The sequence below is a fragment of the Raphanus sativus genome, chromosome 6, assembly GCF_000801105.2.
Source record: "Raphanus sativus cultivar WK10039 chromosome 6, ASM80110v3, whole genome shotgun sequence".
Classification (NCBI taxonomy): domain Eukaryota; kingdom Viridiplantae; phylum Streptophyta; class Magnoliopsida; order Brassicales; family Brassicaceae; genus Raphanus; species Raphanus sativus.
The window spans coordinates 40992457-41013435 of NC_079516.1; the positions used below are offsets into that span (position 1 = coordinate 40992457).

The following is a 20979-nucleotide window of genomic DNA, read 5'->3' on the forward strand; positions in this document are numbered from 1 at the left end:
GTGGAGAATTGCCTAATAGCAGACATATGGATCAATAAGAACCTAAGAGCAGCTCCTTTGGTTGTAATCGATAGCAGTTCCTAAAACAAAACAAAAAATGTTATTATAATGATTTAGTTCTGCATTAATTTTGTAAAACCAATTGAGACAGTAGTGTAGTGACATATGTTCCTTGATCTTAGGAACCACCCCTTAAAACATCCACGGTAAAGGCTTTTCTATTTTTTCTCATCAATATTAATTATTTTTTATTTTTCTTAAAAAATAAGAATTCCTTTAAAACTCACCGATATCGCTGATCTAAGTGATCTCCAAAAAAATGTGAAGCCGTCCAAGTCATTGTACTTTCTCTGCCTAAACTTTCAACTCACCTGGGAAAAAAGGTCAAATCGAAATCAAAATGGTCTTACCATTTGCCTATTAAATTATGGGTATTACCTTAAATTGAACTTCATTTTGGGGTATTCCCCTGAGTCTACCTTAAATACAATTATTGTACTTTAATTATCAATTTAGACATCATTATGATAATACAGAAATTCGGTAATTTTTGAATTCACTAAAGAATTTAAATATAAATTAAGGAAGAATTAGAAAAATTAATTGAATCAATGAAATGTTGGTCCAAATTTTGGCACTTTTGGAAATACTTAAAGATTAGTCCAAATTTAATGTGTTATAGGAAATATATACATAAAATACACACAAATTCACTATCTAATTAAAAACGTTATTCTCTCTCCTTGTTTTTCTTCTTATTTCTATAACCTTTCAGTAAAAAAATAATTACGTTTTTTTATTATTTGGCAAAGAACCCTATTTTGCCAAATTCTTCGGACCAACGTCTATATTTCTTTCTCAAAAACAAATTAATTTTTGAATGTTTTCTTTTGAAAGATATGTAAAGTAATATAGTCATATCAAATATCAGCCGTGGAATTATATAGGGACCCCAAATATAAAAGTGTTATTACATACGAGCCATGTACTCATTTATACGGTCATTTGTCTTGGTCACAATCCACGAAGAAGTTGGTGATGTGCATCGTTTATTCTGCTTTGTTTCTTTTTTTTTTTTTTTTTTTTTTTTAACAGGGATGTTCCGCAACCCGTAAACCCGTAGACACTTCCGTAGTTTTCCGCAACCCATAGGCCCGTAGTCACTTCCGTAGCTTTCCGCAATCCTTAGGCCCGTAGTCACCCCTGGCCCGAAACCAGCCGTTACTAATACCCATTACCCAAGGGCCCAGCACCAACGCCGCGCTTAAATTTAAACTTGGGGAGGGCGTAAAACATTTCGTGGCCACAAGGGGTATTCGAACCTGGGTCCGTATCGGCGTTGGAACTGCCTCAAGACCACTAGCCCACCACCTTGTGGTTTCTACTTTGTTTCTAATGAACATCTTTAAAAGAATATTTCATGTGGTCATGAAATATTCAAAGGAGTACCGTATAAATAATGAAGTCATAGCCATATATATGTGGATCATTCAGATTTTATAGCAAGATTCTGAATAAAATAGAATGAGACGTAAACTAAGTCTTAGCTTTTTCTTTCCATGCAGAAAGAAATACGTTAAAACGTCAGGTTGTTAACGATGGTTATATTTAGATAAAGCTTGATTATTTCAAATCTTATCAATGATCTGTTGAAAGTTCCGTAAGAAATTGTTCGATAACGAACGTTTGTATTTGCATGGCATTTACAAGCTCCCGGTTATCTTAGTAGCCAAAATTTTCGTTTTTAGTTTACAAAAAAAAAATATATTCGTTTTTCGTTTTCTTTTCGACATGCATATCTACTGTACCAAAAATCATTAAGTTATATATATACTGATTCTTATTAATTAATAGTTAGATTATATATGTAATTTATGATTTTTTAACATTAGACTTAAGGTAAGTGACTGTTAACGAATTGTTTTTTCTAATTACATATAAAAATTATATAACTCACACTCACGCATTTCTTACTTAAGTTCAGGTAATATGAACGGACCTTATGATCAAGTGGCAGTAGATAGATTGGAGACAGTAACACGTTTCAGGTTTGATATTCTTACTATGCGAAATTAAATCATATTATTTTATTCACCTAACGTGGATATGGATCCATGCTTTAAAACTCATTTGAATGCCTTAGAGATGGAGTCCATCCGCGGGCTTGCGATTCCCCTAGATTCAACTAGGTTAAAAAAAATTCAAAAAAAAGTTCAGATAATATAACACGAAAAACATAAGCAAACTATCAATAGAAAATTGTTCAAAATTACAGTTCTATGAAATACTATAAGTATTAAGTTCTAATCAAAAGATATTTCTCAAAATATGTCATTTTAAATAATATGGTATCATTACTTATATTTCAAATAAGACTTTATATAAAATATGGTTGATTAACAACCAAAATTTCATATTCCCTCCTATTTTTCTTCTTTTATTTTTGGAACACAACTTTCATTACTTCTCAAACATTTGGACTATATTTAAGAAGGAATTTTAACCAAACTCTACAAAAAAATACAATAAAACAAATAGATATACTGAGACCTCTAAGATAAAAAACAGTGAATTTGGATTAAAACTCGAATACAGTGAAACGAAGTTCACTACAGCGCCAAAAGCTTAGAGATTTAGTCATTTTGAAGTGTGATGCTAGCATCTAATCCACATTTTGAAAAAAAAACATCAAAACAAAACCTGTTGCATTTTTAAATCCTGAACTGATCGCTGCACAAGAAGTTAGCACAATTCCTTTATTCTATGATATAAGATATTTTGCTTACAATGCACAAGAATTAAAATTTTACTATTTAGAAAATATTATTAATAATATAAATTTAAAATGAATTAACCAGTCGTAAATGAAATAGGAAAATATTATTGATCAATTAATTTCCATTAATATTAAAATAGAGGTCTCAAAACATTTTTTTCTAAAACAATTACATTATAAAACAGAGGGATTATACTCTAGTTTTTCTAACTTTTTGGCAATTCAATTGCTTGTCATTGTTTTTTTTTTTTGACTAATTTTGCTTGGCATTGTTGTATTGCTAGGTAGACGGCATATATGACCTAACAAAGATTTGTTATTTTTTATTTTTCCATCAAACAAAATTTATTAATCAAACTTGATGTTAGTCCGAGAACGAGATCCAAATAGAACAATCAGATATAATACAACTAACTAAGATTTGTTATTAGTTTAAGCGGAAGCTCGTGTCTAATGTAAATCACTGAACCAATTATACTAATCGATTAAACACCACGTCGCTTCGAACCCAAGGCTAGCATTCGTTTCAGACACAAGTTGCTCACCACGTCATCAGAGGTTCTTATGAAACAACATCCACCCTTCTTACCACGTCAGAAGATTCCGTACTGTATATGTGGCATCTATGTGGGTCCCGACAAGTTGAGAGGATATCCACTGCACGTTAAGTATCATTCCTTCGGTATATGCGAATATGCTATTTTCCTCTTAATAACGCTAGACTTCCTAAATTACGAAAGGACCCTTATCATATTTTCGAAATCGCTGAGGTACTGTGACTGGGCCCGCTGATATTTTGTCGCAGTTTAACGAAAATGCCCTTTTTGCGTCAGTTTGTGTGACTCGACTCTGGATTGAGAGCTGAGAGTCGTCACAGTTGGAGAACGGCGTGGCATGTGGCGTTTTGCACCTTTTATCACATAACATCACTATATCTATAATTCTATATCATCAAACATTCAAACATTCAAACATCAGATCCCAGTATCATACCATATCCAAATTCTAAAGAGATTATAAAATTATGGCATTAGAACTGATAAATAAAGGAAATTTGATAAATTTATAAGGGGTATTAATCTAGAACATCTCCAACTGCAATCCAAAATCACTTCAAACTCTATTTTGCATCTCTATCTCTACTTCATTTGTTTTAAAATGAAATGAAATAGAATTATAATAAAAAATACTATAATTCAACTTCTTATCTCACTCCATAATGAAATAATTTATTTTTTATTTATTCTATCACTCCATTATGGAAAGAGATATGAAGTTGGGTTGAAGCAATTTTACTCAATTTTTTTAAAAAAATAGAGTTTTACATTGGAGATGTTCTAATTACTCTATAATTAGTTCAAATATGGAGTAAGCCAACTGATTACTCCAAAATAGAGTCAAAACTTTTTTATTTATAAAATGGTCATCCACATTTAAATATTTTTGTTTCTTATAAAATATTATTGTAAATAATTATATTAATATTATTTTACTATATATATTATAAAATTTACAGTTAATATTTTTTAATTATATAAATAGCCATCTAATGAACTATTTTATGCAACAAAATATTTTTAATATAAAACACAAAAGATCATACATATAAAAATAAAAGATTAGAACCATACAAAAGAAATAACATAAAATAAAATTTACAACAAAGATAATTACTTAATAATCAGGTAAATTTCTTCTGGATCCATTAAAAATATTATATAATAAAAAATTAATCGTATTTGATAGAAATATTACAAACTGAAAATAGACTGTTTTGCAAATAGTATAAATCAAAGATAATATTACTAATTTTAAAATAAATATAAAACATAATATATAGAAATATTTTATGTTGGAGTAGAAAATAGAATAATACATTAGAGTAAAACCCAACTCCATTTTGGAATTACTCCGTTTTGGAGTAAAAAAATGTAGTAACACATTGGAGATATTCTTATGCTGCATTACACTATACATGTTACTATCATACTATTTCTAATCAACAATTCACTTAATAAATTGATACTCTCTCTATTTCATAAAATGCAAGTTTTTTTTGAAAATAAACTGTTTCAAAAATATATAGTTTTGTATTTTCAATTATTTTATCAAATAATAGTGACAAATTGTAAACTTCAAAAACAAAAACAGTAATTGATTAATTATATTCTTATTGGATTAGATTTATAGAAACTAAATAACCACAAAACTATTCATTTATAACTAAATTTTATATTTATTAATATTTGTGAAATTTTAAAACATTCATTATTTTGTATCCATATGTCAACTTAGATAGTGCATGCTCGCCTCAAAGTCAACATACATACATACATTATTTTAGAATATAAAATATTTCTGGGGTGATTATATGGTCGTTGTGAGGGGATGACATGAATCGAAATTCGGGTTTTTAAAGGTATTCATGATTTGATATATTTCATTTGAATAATCATTTATTTGATCTCATCCGTCTATAGTTATTTGGATATTCAAAATTTTAATATTTTTATTCTATCCATATATTAGAAAAATCCAAAGATAAAAATAAATAATTATATCACAAAAATAAAAAGGTTATTTATTTTAAAAATTCTAATGAGTAAAATAACCGGTTTAATAAATTAGTTGAGCTCATCCTCTTCTTACATAAAACACAATAACTATATATATTTTATTTAATATATGCATATATATAAAACAGATTGGATCAATATTCGATTTCAAAAATATTAATATGTATGATTTTTTCTTACGATTATTATATATTATTATTTGTTTTGTTTGTAAGAATTATGAATATCAAAAAATTTCAGTTAAAATTAAAAACGAATAAAACAAATCGAATCAAAATTTACGAATATTTTTGTTAACGCTAGTCGTTATCACCTATAGTTAATATCTTGAAGATACGTATCAATCTTTTCCACTGTCTATTTATTTGTTTGACATTTTAATTCTTAACTTTGATCTTTTGAAGAAAAAAAAGAATAGCAACACTAACACTTGCCTTTCTAAGACTATTTTAAATAATATTTTTTTGAATACCTGTATGAACTATATGACCCAGGAAATAATTACATTCAAGGTCACTTTTCCTTTTTGTAATATCATAATAGATCACTTCTTTCTACACATACACTTTCTTCCAACAAGCCATTGAATCCTAACTAAAATACACTAACTGTAACTTTAAAGCTTATTGTCTTAAAAATAATATTTCCTAACTAGACAAGGTAAATGGCGGGAAGTTATATCAGCCATTGATCTTTAATTTATTTTGACGGCCTAGATCTATTTTACCACATCTTGACAAATAAAATAATGCTTGTGCTCACCATATCCATGGCTTGTGCTCACCATCTCCTCTCAAGCTTTTGTACCCAACGCTCGTCACGACCAACTTTTTTGTAAATCCAAGCTCTCACAAACTGGGACTGCTCGTGCGGAGATGAAACTTGGTTTCCTGCTCATTCAACGCCACAGCCTCCCCTCCGCCGTCCTCTGCAAGCCGCGAAGCGCTCCTCCGTCATCACTCCATCATCACGAGACACCGACGCAATCTCGGAGCCTCTCTTCGTCACGAAATCAAGCTACAATCTCTTCATCTCCGCCGCGATTGATCATCACCACCATGTCACCTGTCTCAAGCTGCAAGGATCATCGTCCGGTTTGAGATTCTCCAATTCGTCGTGAAACTTCGATTAGAAACAATGGCTAGTTTTGGCTTTATTTCATATCTGGTCCTTTACTTTTTAATATATTCATTTTTATCTCAAATGTTTCTGATTGGCACATGTACCCTTCAAATTGACTCCACACATTTAATTTTCAAATGTATGTACACAATGACAAAATACCAAAATCTGACACAAATATTCAAGTTTGTATTTGTTGTACTCTTGTACACTAGCAAACTTCATACACATTACCTACATGGCTACATTGAATCTTTGAATCAATTTAGCTTCTTTTTATATGATTATTATAATTGTAAATGATACTGTTTTGATCTTTGAATTTACTCTTCTTTTTAAGTTTTGATTTTCATATCAAGTTTGTACTAAATTGTTTTTGGCTTCATGGCTTTTTATATTCTATGATATTAATCAAGCCCTTCCAAAGCTTCCCCTTTGGTGTACATAATTGTCTTGAGTTTTAAAATCTGTACTATGTATACATTGGACATCGTATAAGGTGTACACTGCTTTACACCTTAATTCATAAACGTGGATACAAATGTTAGCTTCATTTTACAGATAGCGTGGAGTAATTTTAGGTTGTTGTACACATGTACAATATCACTTTTGTTGTAGAAATGTACACTACATTTTTGTTGTATAATTGTACTCTACCACACTTGGTCAGACACTTGTACACGACCTACAAAAATCTTTGAATCAATAATCTATCAATGTAATTCATCGGCACGTCTGGCTATCATGCATTTGTTTTCTGTCATCTACCTAGTACTGAGTCGACTCGAGCTAACTCATCCCAGATCACTAGAATCACAAAAAAAAACCCAATTTGCCATCAAGGGTAACGAAAAAATTGTTATCAAACTCGTTCACAATGACTTGACCTTATACAAACGCAAATCTGACAACACTTCTCAGAATTGGAGTCGGTGGAGCTTTCTTGATGACGAACTTGATTAAAGTGTAAGGCATTTTTGGACTGTCTCGTTAATCTTGACTCATGAAAATCGTTGTGCTTGATTTCTTATGGGCTTTCTCTGCGATTAGTTTGTCAACAGTTTGTTAGGTTTGATTCAAAATTTAGCTTCAAACAGCTGTAACAACGTTAAACAATAAGTACCCACCGTCAAATCCCTCCTTCCTCGACCGTGTGCGTCGCGTTGTCATCTTCACGGCACCGGCTCAGATGTTAACCGTAACCAGGCCCGGTGTTGAGCACATACTCAAGATACATTTGAATGGGGCCTATAATTTTCAAATTTGATGGCCTAATATTTTCACAGTTTTTATACTTTGTTAACATAAGAAATATAAAATGGATTCTAATCAAACATGTAACATAACAAAATACATACATGTAACATAATAAAATATTTGATGGTTTTCTGTACTTTAATAAAAAGAAATTGAAAAATAATTTTTAGAGCTAATAAAATTTTATTAGTAGTAAGGATATTGTAAAGTTTAATTTTTAGCTATCATTTAAGGTCCATATATTTTTAGTTTCGCATTGGACCCGCAATATCTCAGAACCGGCACTGACCGTAACTCAATAAAAAAAAAGTAAAAAGAGAAGATATTTACTTCTCGGATGTTACAATGATTATATACCAAATTTAACTATTGTCTCGGGTCCAAACCTCAACTAGAATTTTCAAACCATCTAACCATTTTAACTAGATAACTACGTTAATTGACGTAAACACCCACACTAGTTTCGCTTTTACAAGGATAAAGAGGTCATCAACCACTGAAAAGTACCCTAGTAGCACAAAGTGATCTTTAGTGTATTAAAAAGACATAAAGTGACCCAAAACGTAAATTACTCTATGACCCAGTGTAGTAGTTATATATATATATGAAGGAAATCTTCGTGTAGTTTGCCACAATTTTTTCTTCAATCAATCTCTAATTTTGAAAGCATATTAACCTATCCAGAAAAAAAACTTATAACTTTTTTTTTTTTGCTAAATTGTAAATATCATATAAATGAAGAAAAGATTTACATAAGCAAGATCTTAAGTTTGACACATCTTGGCAAAAAAAAGATTAAAAACAAGATGAATCAACAACATCCAAGTTCCTTGGATAATCTAGAAAAAGTCACTTAGTGCATCCAAAGAACCATAAGTGATCTAAAAAGCTTCTGATATCTCCTTGACGAAATGATGTTCAAATGATGTTCTTCACTTCCTTATCAATAAACCTGAAGACCGTAGCAGCAGGTAGTGCCTCACTATTGTGAATGAGGTTGTTCCTCTGTTTCCATAGGTGGAAGACAACCGCCTGAGAGACTAGCTTTCTGAGCAGCCGCATCCGCCTTGAGTGCGCCGATCGAATCCAAGATAAGAGTTTTGACCAAACTGCAAATCTCTGCGCTGGAGGGTTGCATCTTGCAAACACACTAGCCCAAACTTGATCGCTGTAACAGCAGGACAGGAAGAGGTGGTCGCGAGTTTCATCATGGGTATTGCAGAGGGGGCACGTCGTTGGGACCGGTAAACCCCAGGCTTGAAGCCTAGTTCTTGTGGGCAGCCTGTCATAGTTGGTTACCCACATCGTGAAGGCGTGTTTAGGGAAGAGCTCCTTTGAACCAAACGACATCGTGCCATTCCTTAACTGGTTGCCGTGGCCTTAACACCTCCCCAAGTAGCCCTGGAATTAAATACATTCAAAGGGAAATCAGCAGCTTTCCATTCAAATACATCATTAACATCATGAGGTAGTGGGAGCGTAATCGTAGTTAAATAAGAGTGTAAGTCCACTTCCTGCTGAGAGCGCGGGTGAGGTAACAGCCATCTCTCTGCATCGATTGCTTCAGCGATCTTCGCTTCTCTCCTGACTCGTAGCGCTCTTGGACCACCCGCGCCAACGAAGTTGATCAGTTGGCCAAATGGGGACCAGACATCAAACCAGAAGCTAGTGGATGCTCCGTTCCCTATCACCGTGTTACAGAATTGCAGAGCTAAAGGCCTGAGTTTAAGTATTCTCTTCCAAGCCCATGAATCTGTTTGAGCCGGCTCGATAGTCCAGAAAGAGTGCTCAGTTAAGTGAATGCTTTTGTGCCATTCAGTCCAAAGCGAAGAAGAGTTTGAGAGGAGTAGCCAGATGAACCTCAGGCCAAGAACCTGATTCCACACGTATATGCTTCTGAGGCCCAATCCACCCTCTTGTTTCGGGAGACAAACTGTCGTCCACGCCACTTTAGCATTACCTATTTTATCAATGTTACCGGACCACAGAAATCTGGAGCATAGGGACTCAATCATCACTATACACCCCTTTGGAAGCATGAAAGCTGAGACCCAGAAGTTTATCAAACCGAAGATAACTGTCCGTAGTAATTGAAGACGACCGGCGAAGGAGAGTAGCTTGACTGCCCACGCTTGGAAACTCCTTGTGATTTTGTTCAGGAGAGGTGTATACTCCGAGATTTTGAGCTTCCTGCTCATGAGGGGGAGACCGAGATATCTAATGGGGAGAGTACCAGTAGGAAATCCATAGCTTGAGATAGCTTGGGATTCACTATGGTCCAGACCTGCTGTGAATAACTTAGTCTTGGTGGCGTTCATCTGTAGCCCTGACCAGGAAGCAAAATCGTCTAGACACTCTGCGATACCATGTAGACTGTTGCTACTGCCATCGAAGAAGACCATCACGTCGTCGGCAAACATCAAGTGAGAAATCTTTAGGTGCTCGGTTCGTGGATAATAGCCTATGTTGCCATCCTCATATCGCGAGAGCAGAAGTCTCGAAAGGCACTCCATTGCCAGCACAAAGAGATAAGGAGACAAGGGATCACCTTGCCTTATACCTCTAGAGCTTTTGAAGAACCCTCCAGTGGTTCCATTAACCGAAACAGAGAAGGAGGCCGTGGAGATGCACTGGGAGATGAGGTCGATATATGTCTCTGGAATCGCTAACGCTCTGAGAGAAGCCAAAATGAAGTCCCACCTGACACTGTCGAACACTTTCCTCAGGTCCACTTTCAGCATGCCTCGAGATGAGATGTTTTGGGTATTATACCCGTTCACCAAGTCTGTTGCTAATAAGACATTTTCCGCAAGGAGTCTACCCGGAAGAAAGGCCGATTGAGAATTAGAGATCACCAGTGGGAGGATCTCTTTCAGTCTAGACGCCAACAGCTTTGCAATCACCTTATACACCGTATTTAGGCAAGAGATCGGGCGGAATTGAGACGGATAAGCTGCATTCGGAATCTTTAGAATCAACACCAGATTTGCCGCATTCCACTGTTTCAGGATAGAGCCAGACGTGAAGAACTCGTGAATTGCCTCAGTAACTTCCACACCTACAACAGACTAAGCAGCAGTATAAATTTCCGAAGAATAACCATCCGGGCCGCCTGTTTTGTTCCTAGGAAGGGAGAAGAAAGCATCTCTGATCTCCAGCGATGAGAACTCCTTGTTAAATTGAGCAGCTTGGTCCACCGAGCACTTAAAATCAAATAATAGGTCTAGGTCGCTCTGCTCAAACATCTGAGGTGAATTGGCGCCTCCTAATATCTCAGAAAAATAGTTCACACACTCCTCCTGAATCTCTGGAAGTGACTCAATTCGATCACCGTTTGACGTAATGAGGAAATGAATATGGTTGATCGCTTGTCTTGAGGCAGCATATCTATGGAATAACCGGGAGCTGCCATCACCATAAGCGAGCCAATTGATCCGAGAACGCTGGAAGTAAAAAGAAGTCTCTGCATTGGAGAGCTCTTCCCATTCCTGCATCGCTTGAATCTCAAGTTCCGCGTTTGCCGTCGAAGGGTTGGCTAGCACCAATTTCTGAGCATTCTCCAAATTTTCCAGGGCTAGGACTGTCCTTCTCTCAATTCCTGAGTAGTTCTGCTTGCTGAAGTCCTTAATGCATTTCTTTAGTAGCTTTAACTTGCGCGAGACTCTGAACATCGCCGAGCCTATCACATTAAAAGAAAACCAGCAGTTGCAAATCATACCAAGAAAATCAGGACTAGACGTGATGAAATTACAGAACCTGAATGGTTTTTTGTCTTGGTAATAGACGGGCCGAGAGCTATTGCAATGACAGCATGATCTGAGAACTCCGGACTGCCAAAGTAAGCCACCGAAGAAGGAAACTGGAAGTACCATTCGTCATTGACGAGTGCTCGATCTAGCTTTTTGGCGATTGGGTTTGTCTTGCTCTTATTCCACCAAGTAAAGGTATTGCCTCTGAAGTTTAGATCATCAACATTTGCTGTCCAAAGGCAGTGGTTGAACTCCCGGATTCTATTGTCCATGTTGAGAGAAGGAGGCTTAGAGTGCTTGTTTTGATCTCTAATCTGGTTGAAGTCGCCTAGAACTAACCACAGCTTAGTGTCAAGATGGTGAGAAAAAACCAGCGAAATGATTTCAGACCACAGGGAACGACGCTCCTCTACAACATTGGAGGCGTAGATGCAAGAGATAACACTTGGCCCGCTATCCAGCCAAAAAAAAAACTTATAACTGTAAGTTTGTAACAGTCTTTTTATTTGAATATATTTTATATTCAGTTAAATAAATAAAAGAATCTTTGAATGAAGTGCAGTATGTATAAAGTTCTAAAGCTACAACTAGTTAACAAAGCTTTTAGCAAAAAAAAAACTAGTTGACAAAGCTTTATTTTTCCTGACGTCCTGAGGCCTTCTCTCTTTTTTTTTTTATGAAGGCCTTGTCTAAATCTGATACGTGCACATAACAACATTTCGTATGAATATGTACATGCGCGTTGTTACTTGTGTCATAAAGGAAACGTAATTAGTTTATGGTCATAATTTCAGTACTGGTTTGATTTTGAATATAGTTATTGAACTTGCGTATCTGCGTACCAAGGAGGAAATGCTGTTCGGTGACGATATTAGAGAATGGAGTTACGATATTAGAGAATGGTAACTATATGGATTGTAATTTAGCTCAAATTAATTAAATGAAATAAATTAAATTAAGTGGAAAAGACAAAACAAAAGTATAATTAAACTATTAGTGACATGTCAATGTAAATAAGTTGAAAAACTAAAGAAAATTTTTAAATGGTATTTCTCTTTTAATAATATAGGTTATTTCCTCTGGTTTATTATAATGATGTTAAAAATTACATATTTTATATTTAAAAATGGTCTCATTTTTTTTGCCAGAAATCCAAGTATGATAAATAATCTTTCTCAAAGCGATCGAATCCGATCAGTGGAAGATTACTAACATAATTTTTGCCCCTGAACTAACTCGATGTTGGTGAAAGAAATTTCGTTGCAAAAGAAATATGTTCTTATTGTTCTATATAAATTTAATTTCATTTAACATTTGTAATCAACTAAAACTAGTGTATATTTTTATTGATCAAACTAATTTTTAATGATAATTTTATGTAATCAAAGATAAATTGTATAACCTTTTTACGATTGTGCAAAAATCTTAAATATTAATTGTATAGAAACAGAGGGATCATTGAATTCAGTTTTCCATTAGCCATTGTTTTTCTAACGCTGATTTATTATAATATTATAATTATTAGGAATATTACATAGACGATTCGACAACCGACAATACTACATGTCTTATGAAGATCTACGCCTAACTGCATCATCTAAACCGTCCTACGAAGATCCACGCCTAACCAGATTTACTTATACCATGTTGAAGATCCCTTGTAATCCTTCCTTCAATAACCTGCATAATTGCCTGTAATCTTTCTTTTCATAATCTGCATAATTGCCTAATCAATCACGTTCTCTCCGGAACTTGATACCTGGATTTGAGATAATTTACAATAAATTGCATAGTTTGGAAGTCGAACCTCAGACCTGAATGTAGAAACCTTTAAATCTTAACCATTAGGTTACGGTACTTCCACCCATTAACCATTGCTCAACTAAATGTTTCTTAATGTGAGAATTATATTTAGAAAATGTGAGAATTTTATATTTATATACGAAGTTTAGTTAGCTAATTAATGTTTTACTTTCCATATTCTACTAGTTTTCATCTCCTTCTAACTTGATTCATACACAAAACAAACTTTTTAAGGGCTAATTATGTTATTTAAATTCGTCTATGTCCTTTTTATTATTTGAGGAGAACTTTTGCTATTAGTATTTACTCGATGTGTATTTAACATGATTGTCATTGTTGATGTGGCAGCTTCCTAATCCTTCTCATCTCACTTATTAAAAACACATGACTTATTAGAGTATTTACAATGAAATGCTATTGGACATATTTTTTACATCATGGACTGTTACACATAGACAAAAAAAATATAATCGGATATCGTTAGTGGACGACATGAAATTTTAATATAAACCAGACCCTTTAATAATCCATTTGGCTGTCGCATATCGTAGCTTCCGTTTAATTTAAAAAACCTTACTCAAACCAATTGTTATTCTGACTGGTTTTGTTATATACTAAATCAAATCATCTTTTTATCAAAATATTTTTCAGCATCAACCACTGCATATGTTTAGTTATTCACTTATTCATATGTTTTCTCTCTTTGGTCCAATAATAATTGGATAATCTATTTAGCTTAATATTTAAATTTTGGTTTCTTATCCAGAACCGGTCCTGAGATTCACATATTTACTTAAGGCCGCAATCGAAAAGTGAAAGAGTGGCTGGTTTTGTATATTTTTCAGAAATATGAACTATTTTTAAAGGTTATATTTTTATGTGAAATATGAGGCTGCAAGTGGATGCCTGCTTTGCTTGGCCTCAAGACCGCCTCTGTTCTTATCATGCATAAATCTACTCATATAACGTGCATAAGTCTCATTAGTGAAAACCATAATATATTGTTCAATGTTATGTTTTTTTTGTATACAATCTACTAATACATTTATTTTTTTCATTGACAGAAGTCAAAGAAAAAAAATCATATGTAGTGACATTATATATTATATTTCATTAAGTTGTATATGACTTTTATCTAATTCATAACGTAAAGTTTATATGACATTAAGTACCGACATATGCGTATATAGATCCATTTCTTTGTATATCTTTTAAAAAAGAAGTTACATAGCAAAAATCACTTTATATATATTCCTTACCAAATTTTTCGTACATTTTTAGTATATTTAGAATCTGAATTAGAAGATATATTTGATGGATCTCTTAAATTCCTTAACTTAAAACCCAAGTTTTTTTGACTAAAGAATTAACATAAATGTTGACAGACCAATTTCGATTCAATAAAAAAATTGTCGATTCCTTAACATTGTCAATATTCCTTCCTATTTGTTTCTTCCTAAATTGTAAAACTTTTCAATTTTTTAAAAATTTTAGACTAAAAGTTAGGGATTATTAGTACTAAACTTAAGAGAGAATATTCGTTTCGTTTCAAATTTAGGTGAAATTGACCCTAACTATGAGGTACTATATATATATATATATAAGTCACGTGAACTATATACTCTACGGTTTCACAACCTACAAGGATCAAAACTAACAAAACAAAATCAATGTCATGAATTTCATCTCTGACTTGAAGCCAAAGAAATCGATGTGGGAGATTAAAGTGAAATTTGCAAGTCATACTCGGCTGCTGGTGGAGAGACCATTGGAATGGTTTCGTAGATGCAAAAATTAATTGTTAGTCTGCATATTCTTTTTCTCAACTACTATTATCTGTTTCAGCTGATGCTATAGTTTGTTTTGATTTTTCAGAGAGATAAAATCCATGCATCGATTAAGAAGGATTTGGTTTCACAATTTGATCATTTACTGAAAAAGGGTGTTCTAAGCTTTTGTTTAATTTTTCATTGACACCCTCTTACAGTTCTTACCGGACAACCAACCATTCTTATGAGATTGTTTTCTTCCTACCACCCGTGTACGAATATGTGAAGATCTCAGTGATCATGTCTCTGGTTCCAGCCTGTTATGCATCGTTCAGTTCTGGCTGGAACACTCGATCCTGATTTTTTGGTTGGTAAGTCGTTGTTTAATATACCTCAAGCTTTTAAGTCGGTTAACATAATTATATACTTACATCTCTTTTATTACATAAGTTATTGGACAGATTGTCGAAGCTAGTCATATGGAGCTGGTTTCTGTGAATGGTAAAGATATCAAGAAGATATCTTTGGAACTTTGTGATTCAAAATAAAATAGTTTAATGTGATTTATTAAATCAATAGTGTTTTTGTTTACTTTAATATATATAACCGAATTGACTCTAATATGATTGTTTGTTCCTTATTTGGGTTAAGCGATGAGCGACTCCCAACGGTGTTGCGGGGAAGGTTTGCGGTTGATGTAAATGATGTGATTCAGTTTTGTAGTGAATAATTTGTGATTTGTGTTCTGAGATTTGAAAAGATAAAACTGTGGAAAGATAACCATTATTTGTTTCTTCAACGAACTATATCAAAACTTCAAGATGTTTAAATTACTTCTTTAGTTCTAATGTAAAGTTTGTTACTTATTTTATAACAAAGGATCGTAGCATCTCGATTGCTTACAATGTCTCTGATGTTTCGTTGAACCCGTCTATGACAGAGGTGGATGCATTTATTGAAATGTAAGATTAATGCGTTTAATATATTTATTGAAATACAAGATTAATGTGTTTTAATGCATTTATTGCATTTGTAATCACTTAACTTTCAATATATATTGATTAAAAATTATTATCTTTTTAATTCATTCATTCCGCGTAGAGCGCAGATCACCCACCTAGTGTGTATATATAATACATGTGATTTATGGATCAGCAATATAATCATTTTAAATATATATATATATATATATTATATATATATATATAATATTCTGCCTCTTTGAGTGGTACTGGTATCAAGTTGGTTTCAAGCCTAAGAGAGAGAGAGAAGAGAGAGAAGTTTAGTTCTAGATTGGTTCCGGTACGCGGCCGGCGCGTGAGCGTCCGTGCCGGTGCCGGAATCCAATCTGTTTGTTTGTTCTTGGTCCTCGAAGGTCCCTCTCCACCGTCCTGTCAAAGACCGCCTTGTCGGAGCTCTGGCAACGCCTCTATCCCAAGCGGTGGCTCGGTGCTTGGAGTGAAGACGCCGTCGCATGCAGGAGCGGGAGAGAGAGTGACTTGTTTGTGAAGAGTTCGTTCTTTCCGGGCGATGGAGGCTACCTCAGATTCACCGACACCGACCCTAGCTTTCAGGAAGGGAGTCTCCGTCAGACTTACCTCCGCCGACTTTTAGTTACGGAGAACGGAGGCTACCAAAGCTCCGTGCTGCCGACAAGGAGTCCGGTACTCGTTTTGGGTTTAGGTCACTACAATAGGTTTGTTTTCGAAGTGGTTATGTTCCAGTTGGTTTAGGTTTCTGCGGATGAGATCTCGTGAAACGGTGAAGTTCTCCGGCGAGATGAAACGATTCCAGTGGTTCTCGATTCGCGTGTCTAGGATGTGAAGTAGTTCAAAGGCCGAGGAGTTCTCGAGGGTCGATTTGACTCCTATGGCGTGTTGACAATGCGATGAAGAACGGTGGTGGGTGTGAGTCGGTGAACGGAGTTTGTGTTCTCCGGTGGTAGTGAGTGAAGATGGTGACGCGATGGCCGTGTGACGCGTGACTCCTCTGATGACGGGGATGTTTACACGCGTCCTGCTCTTCCAACAACTTGACGCGAGGCAGCCGTCGACGTGAGAAGTCCATAGTCGCTAGGGTTTCAGTTAGTGGGCTGGATGCCTGATTGTTGGTTTTTCTGTGTTGGACTCGGTTTGGGCTTTGTATCGGTTGGGTTTTAGCCCATTTTACTAATATAAATCTTTGACGGAAAAAAAAAAGTGGTACTGGTATCATATCAGTGAACATGTGATTAGATTCTTGGAAAAACAAGCGAGTTTAACAATTAAGCAACGGCCAGGACAAAACTATGAAACTTGACACGAATAATCATTTAACATCGATATACATGATGATTATCTAGACATGTGTTACATTTTGGTTGACGTATTGCATTCTCATCCTATGTAAGTGTAAATCATTTCAATCAGTTGGTTTCACATTTGGGTCGATTCTACGCGGATATTAACAATCTCTCGGTTAAAAAAGAGAAGCAGAAAATTTGCTAGTCAGCGAGAGAGTCTTTTTTATCATCGAGTGTGCTAATCTTCAGGGTTAGTGGAGTTTGCTGGATCAAAATCTAGTCATATAAATTAGTGTATCATATTGAATGTGATATTCTTCTTTAATTTATGCAACCAGGAACTGCTTAAAATGTTATACTCGTTAATTTCTTTGGATTTAACATCCTTATTCCTTAGTTTCAAAAAAAAACATCCTCATTCCTCAGTTGGAAGTTGAAACTACTTATAGTGTATTATTCTCCAAAAAAAACTACTTAGTGTCTACTCACAAATCAATTAAAATAGAATTTGGAAACTCGGTCAAAATATGTGTGTATATCAGCAATATATATTAATATTAAATAGTTTTACGTATAAATTTATATTTTAATTTTTTTCTCGATAAAAAAAATATAATTAGGACAGAATTCCCGGTTCCTCAGAAAAGGAAACAAGTCTACAAGAAAAAAACATCAACAAAAGTAAACAAATCAATGTTTCCAATTGGGTTAATCCATAGATTTTAACCTGGTTTAACAATTTTACTTTTAACCAGTATCACTGGTTATAAAAAGGGAGTGTTTTCCAAACCACTAGTATTGGCGTTGGCATTTACGTTCCCAAAACAATTTTAACCACTAATATCTTAAGATAATAAAATTTAATTAGAGGAATAAAAAATACAATAATAGTAGTGGATGTCGCCGAGGTAGAGGAGAGGACCACGCATCTTTCTTTCTTTAAATTGTATATAGACATTTAAAATTCTAAAAATAGTACACTGGTACCTTATTATTTGCGTTAAACACGCCCGATGATATGCTTTTTCGTATAAAAAACTTTCCTGACGACGTCATGTAAGAGGCCGGCAAAACTGTTACCACTTTGTTTTATCATTTTATGTCGTCCAATTAAAATGACGGAGACCATAATTTTGATCCTGAAACGTTACTCTGCCAATCAAATTTCCTGATCAAAGAACCAAAGTAGCCTCAGTTCTCAACAATTTTTATCTTAGAAATACAGTTTTAACTCGTCATAAATTTCTCAACAGGTATTACAAAACTTTTTTACTACTTAACATTGAGTTTATCTAATTTTTAAACTAGGAGAATTAAAATTTAGTTTTTTTTTATTCTACGATTTTAACATCAAAATTTTAATGTAAAAATGAATAATGTTTGTTTTTCTATCATATTTACATCGTATTAAATCTTCTCAATCAGGTCTGAACTTCAGGATACAACGGAATGTGAATAAAAATCCGTACGACCTAACTACCTGACTACACTTCTACCCAGATTTTTTTTCTTCCTGTATAAGTTTTCACAAAATAGTGATAGGAACATAACAAATATGTTTTAATAGCTGAGATACAAAACAAAATCTTGTAATAAAATGAAAATCACATAATTTGTATATGACTTCTTCATAATGGTATATATTAAGATAAGGTTTTGGATCGTTAAATAATACAAATATATAAAAAAATCTAGCATTTTTTATTTGTACAAAAATGAAAAATCTAGTGAAGTTAATTTTATATAAACCATATATATATGTGAGGGAAAACAGTCATTTCATATCCAACATATTGTGATATGTTTAATTCATATTCGACTTATATGGTCGTGCCAAAACATATATACCTTAACTTATATGACGCTGCTAAAACATATCCGACTTATAATTTTTTAGCGAAATCATACACAAGTCACCACGTCAGCTGTCACATCATCTATTTTTGTTTGTGTGGATGTATGTCAGGTAATTTTATTGACGAGGATGCTATGTGTATAATTTTCTTTTTAAAACTGAATAGTCATCTGTTAAAGATAAATTTTTAGAAAATGTAAAATATCATAAATTTTATTATTTAATAAAATTAATAAAAAATAACTAATTAAATTTTTTTAATCTTATATAAGAGATATATTCAAAAATATTTCAATCCTATCGCAGACGGTCCTTATAAGAGTTATATATATGTTGTAATGATTCAAATTTAATGTATGTATTGCAGTTTTGTTACGCTTTATTAATCATGGGTATTTTATTTATATTTAAAAAAATTTAGAATAATACAACCATGATTAATCAAGAGTAACACGTTTGCAATACTAGCATTGGATTTTAATCATTACAACACATATATAACTCTTATAAGGACGGTTTGTGATAGGATCAAAACATTTACGAATATATTTCTTATATAAGATTAAAATTTAATTAATTAATTAATTTTTGTTATTTTTACTAAATAATAAAATTTTAAATTTTTTAAATTTTCTAAAATTTATTTTTATAAAAAAATATTTAGTTTTTCAAATAAAAGTTATGCACATGACATCTTCGTCAGCAAAATTAGTTGACGTTGCATCCACGCGAACAAAAGTACATGATATGGCAGACTGGTGTATGATTTTTCCAAAAAATTTAAGTCAGATATGTTTTGACACATCTATATAAATTCAGGTATATTTTGATCCGATCATATAAGTCGGATATGAATTGAACGGTACGAAATGGCTGTTTTACCATTGACCCAAAAGAGCATATAATAATAACTGAATAGAAAGACATTAGGTGTATCACGCAGGAAATAACCTCAGCTAGGGCTGGGCAAAAAATCCGAACCCGAAAAACTGAACCGAACCCGATCCGAAAAAGTAGCACTGAACCCGAACCAAAATTGATTAAATATCCGAACGGGTTCAAAATTTTGATATTTAAAAAACCGAAACCGAACCCGATCCGAACCGAAGTATTTCGGGTACCCGAATGTATCCGAAATAGATTTATATACTTAAATATATAAATTATTTTTGATATAATGTATATTAAAAACATTCAAAATATATAAGATACCTTTAAGTTTTCTAAAATACTCGAAAAATATATGAAAATAGTAAAAAATAAATGTTTAAAATAGCTAAAGTATACTAAAAACACCAAAAATAGTTAAATATATATTGATTCTCTATCCAAATATTCAAAGAAAACCAATATATATGTTAAATTTAGGTATTTTGACATATTTATTATTAAATTTATATGTAATATATTATCTTTTTTATAGATTTTGAAAATTTAAAGTATATAATGAATTTTAAAATTTTAAAAATAATTTGAATGGGTTATCCAAACCCGAACCGAACCCGCAAAGATCCGAACCGAACCCGAACCGACATTTATAAATACCCGAATGTGGCTGAAATCTTTGACCCCGAAAACCCGAAACCCGAATGGACTGAACCGAAACCCGAATGGGTACCCGAACGCCCACCCCTAACCTCAGCGCATTGGCCTAGTTAGGCCAACTAGAGACGCAACTATGAAGGGTAAACTAGTAAATCTTGATCCGAGGAACATTATTTGTAGTGGAAGGGCAGGATCGTCATTTCAAAAATCTTCAGGAATAAAATTCAATTGTTTAATTCAGTCGTT

General features: G+C 33.4%; 1 protein-coding gene and 1 long non-coding RNA gene across 2 annotated transcripts; both read right to left on the bottom strand.

Annotated features, from left to right (window-relative positions):
• Nucleotides 1-7317: 7317 nt before the first annotated feature.
• Nucleotides 7318-7677, bottom strand: LOC108810888 (uncharacterized). Its single transcript, XR_001943200.2, has 2 exons — nt 7602-7677; nt 7318-7514 (listed from the first exon to the last, which is right to left on the bottom strand). It is a non-coding gene; the product is annotated as an uncharacterized LOC108810888 (long non-coding RNA).
• Nucleotides 7678-8649: 972 nt separating this feature from the next.
• LOC108808524 (uncharacterized) lies at nt 8650-9081 on the bottom strand. Its single transcript, XM_018580654.1, has one exon. It carries the CDS (start codon nt 9079-9081, stop codon nt 8650-8652), a length of 432 nt encoding a protein of 143 aa, XP_018436156.1.
• Nucleotides 9082-20979: the final 11898 nt, after the last annotated feature.

Bases quoted from the DNA above. Each gene is read 5' to 3' on its own strand.
- LOC108808524 (XM_018580654.1), bottom strand. From the start codon at position 9,081: ATGTCGTTTGGTTCAAAGGAGCTCTTCCCTAAACACGCCTTCACGATG.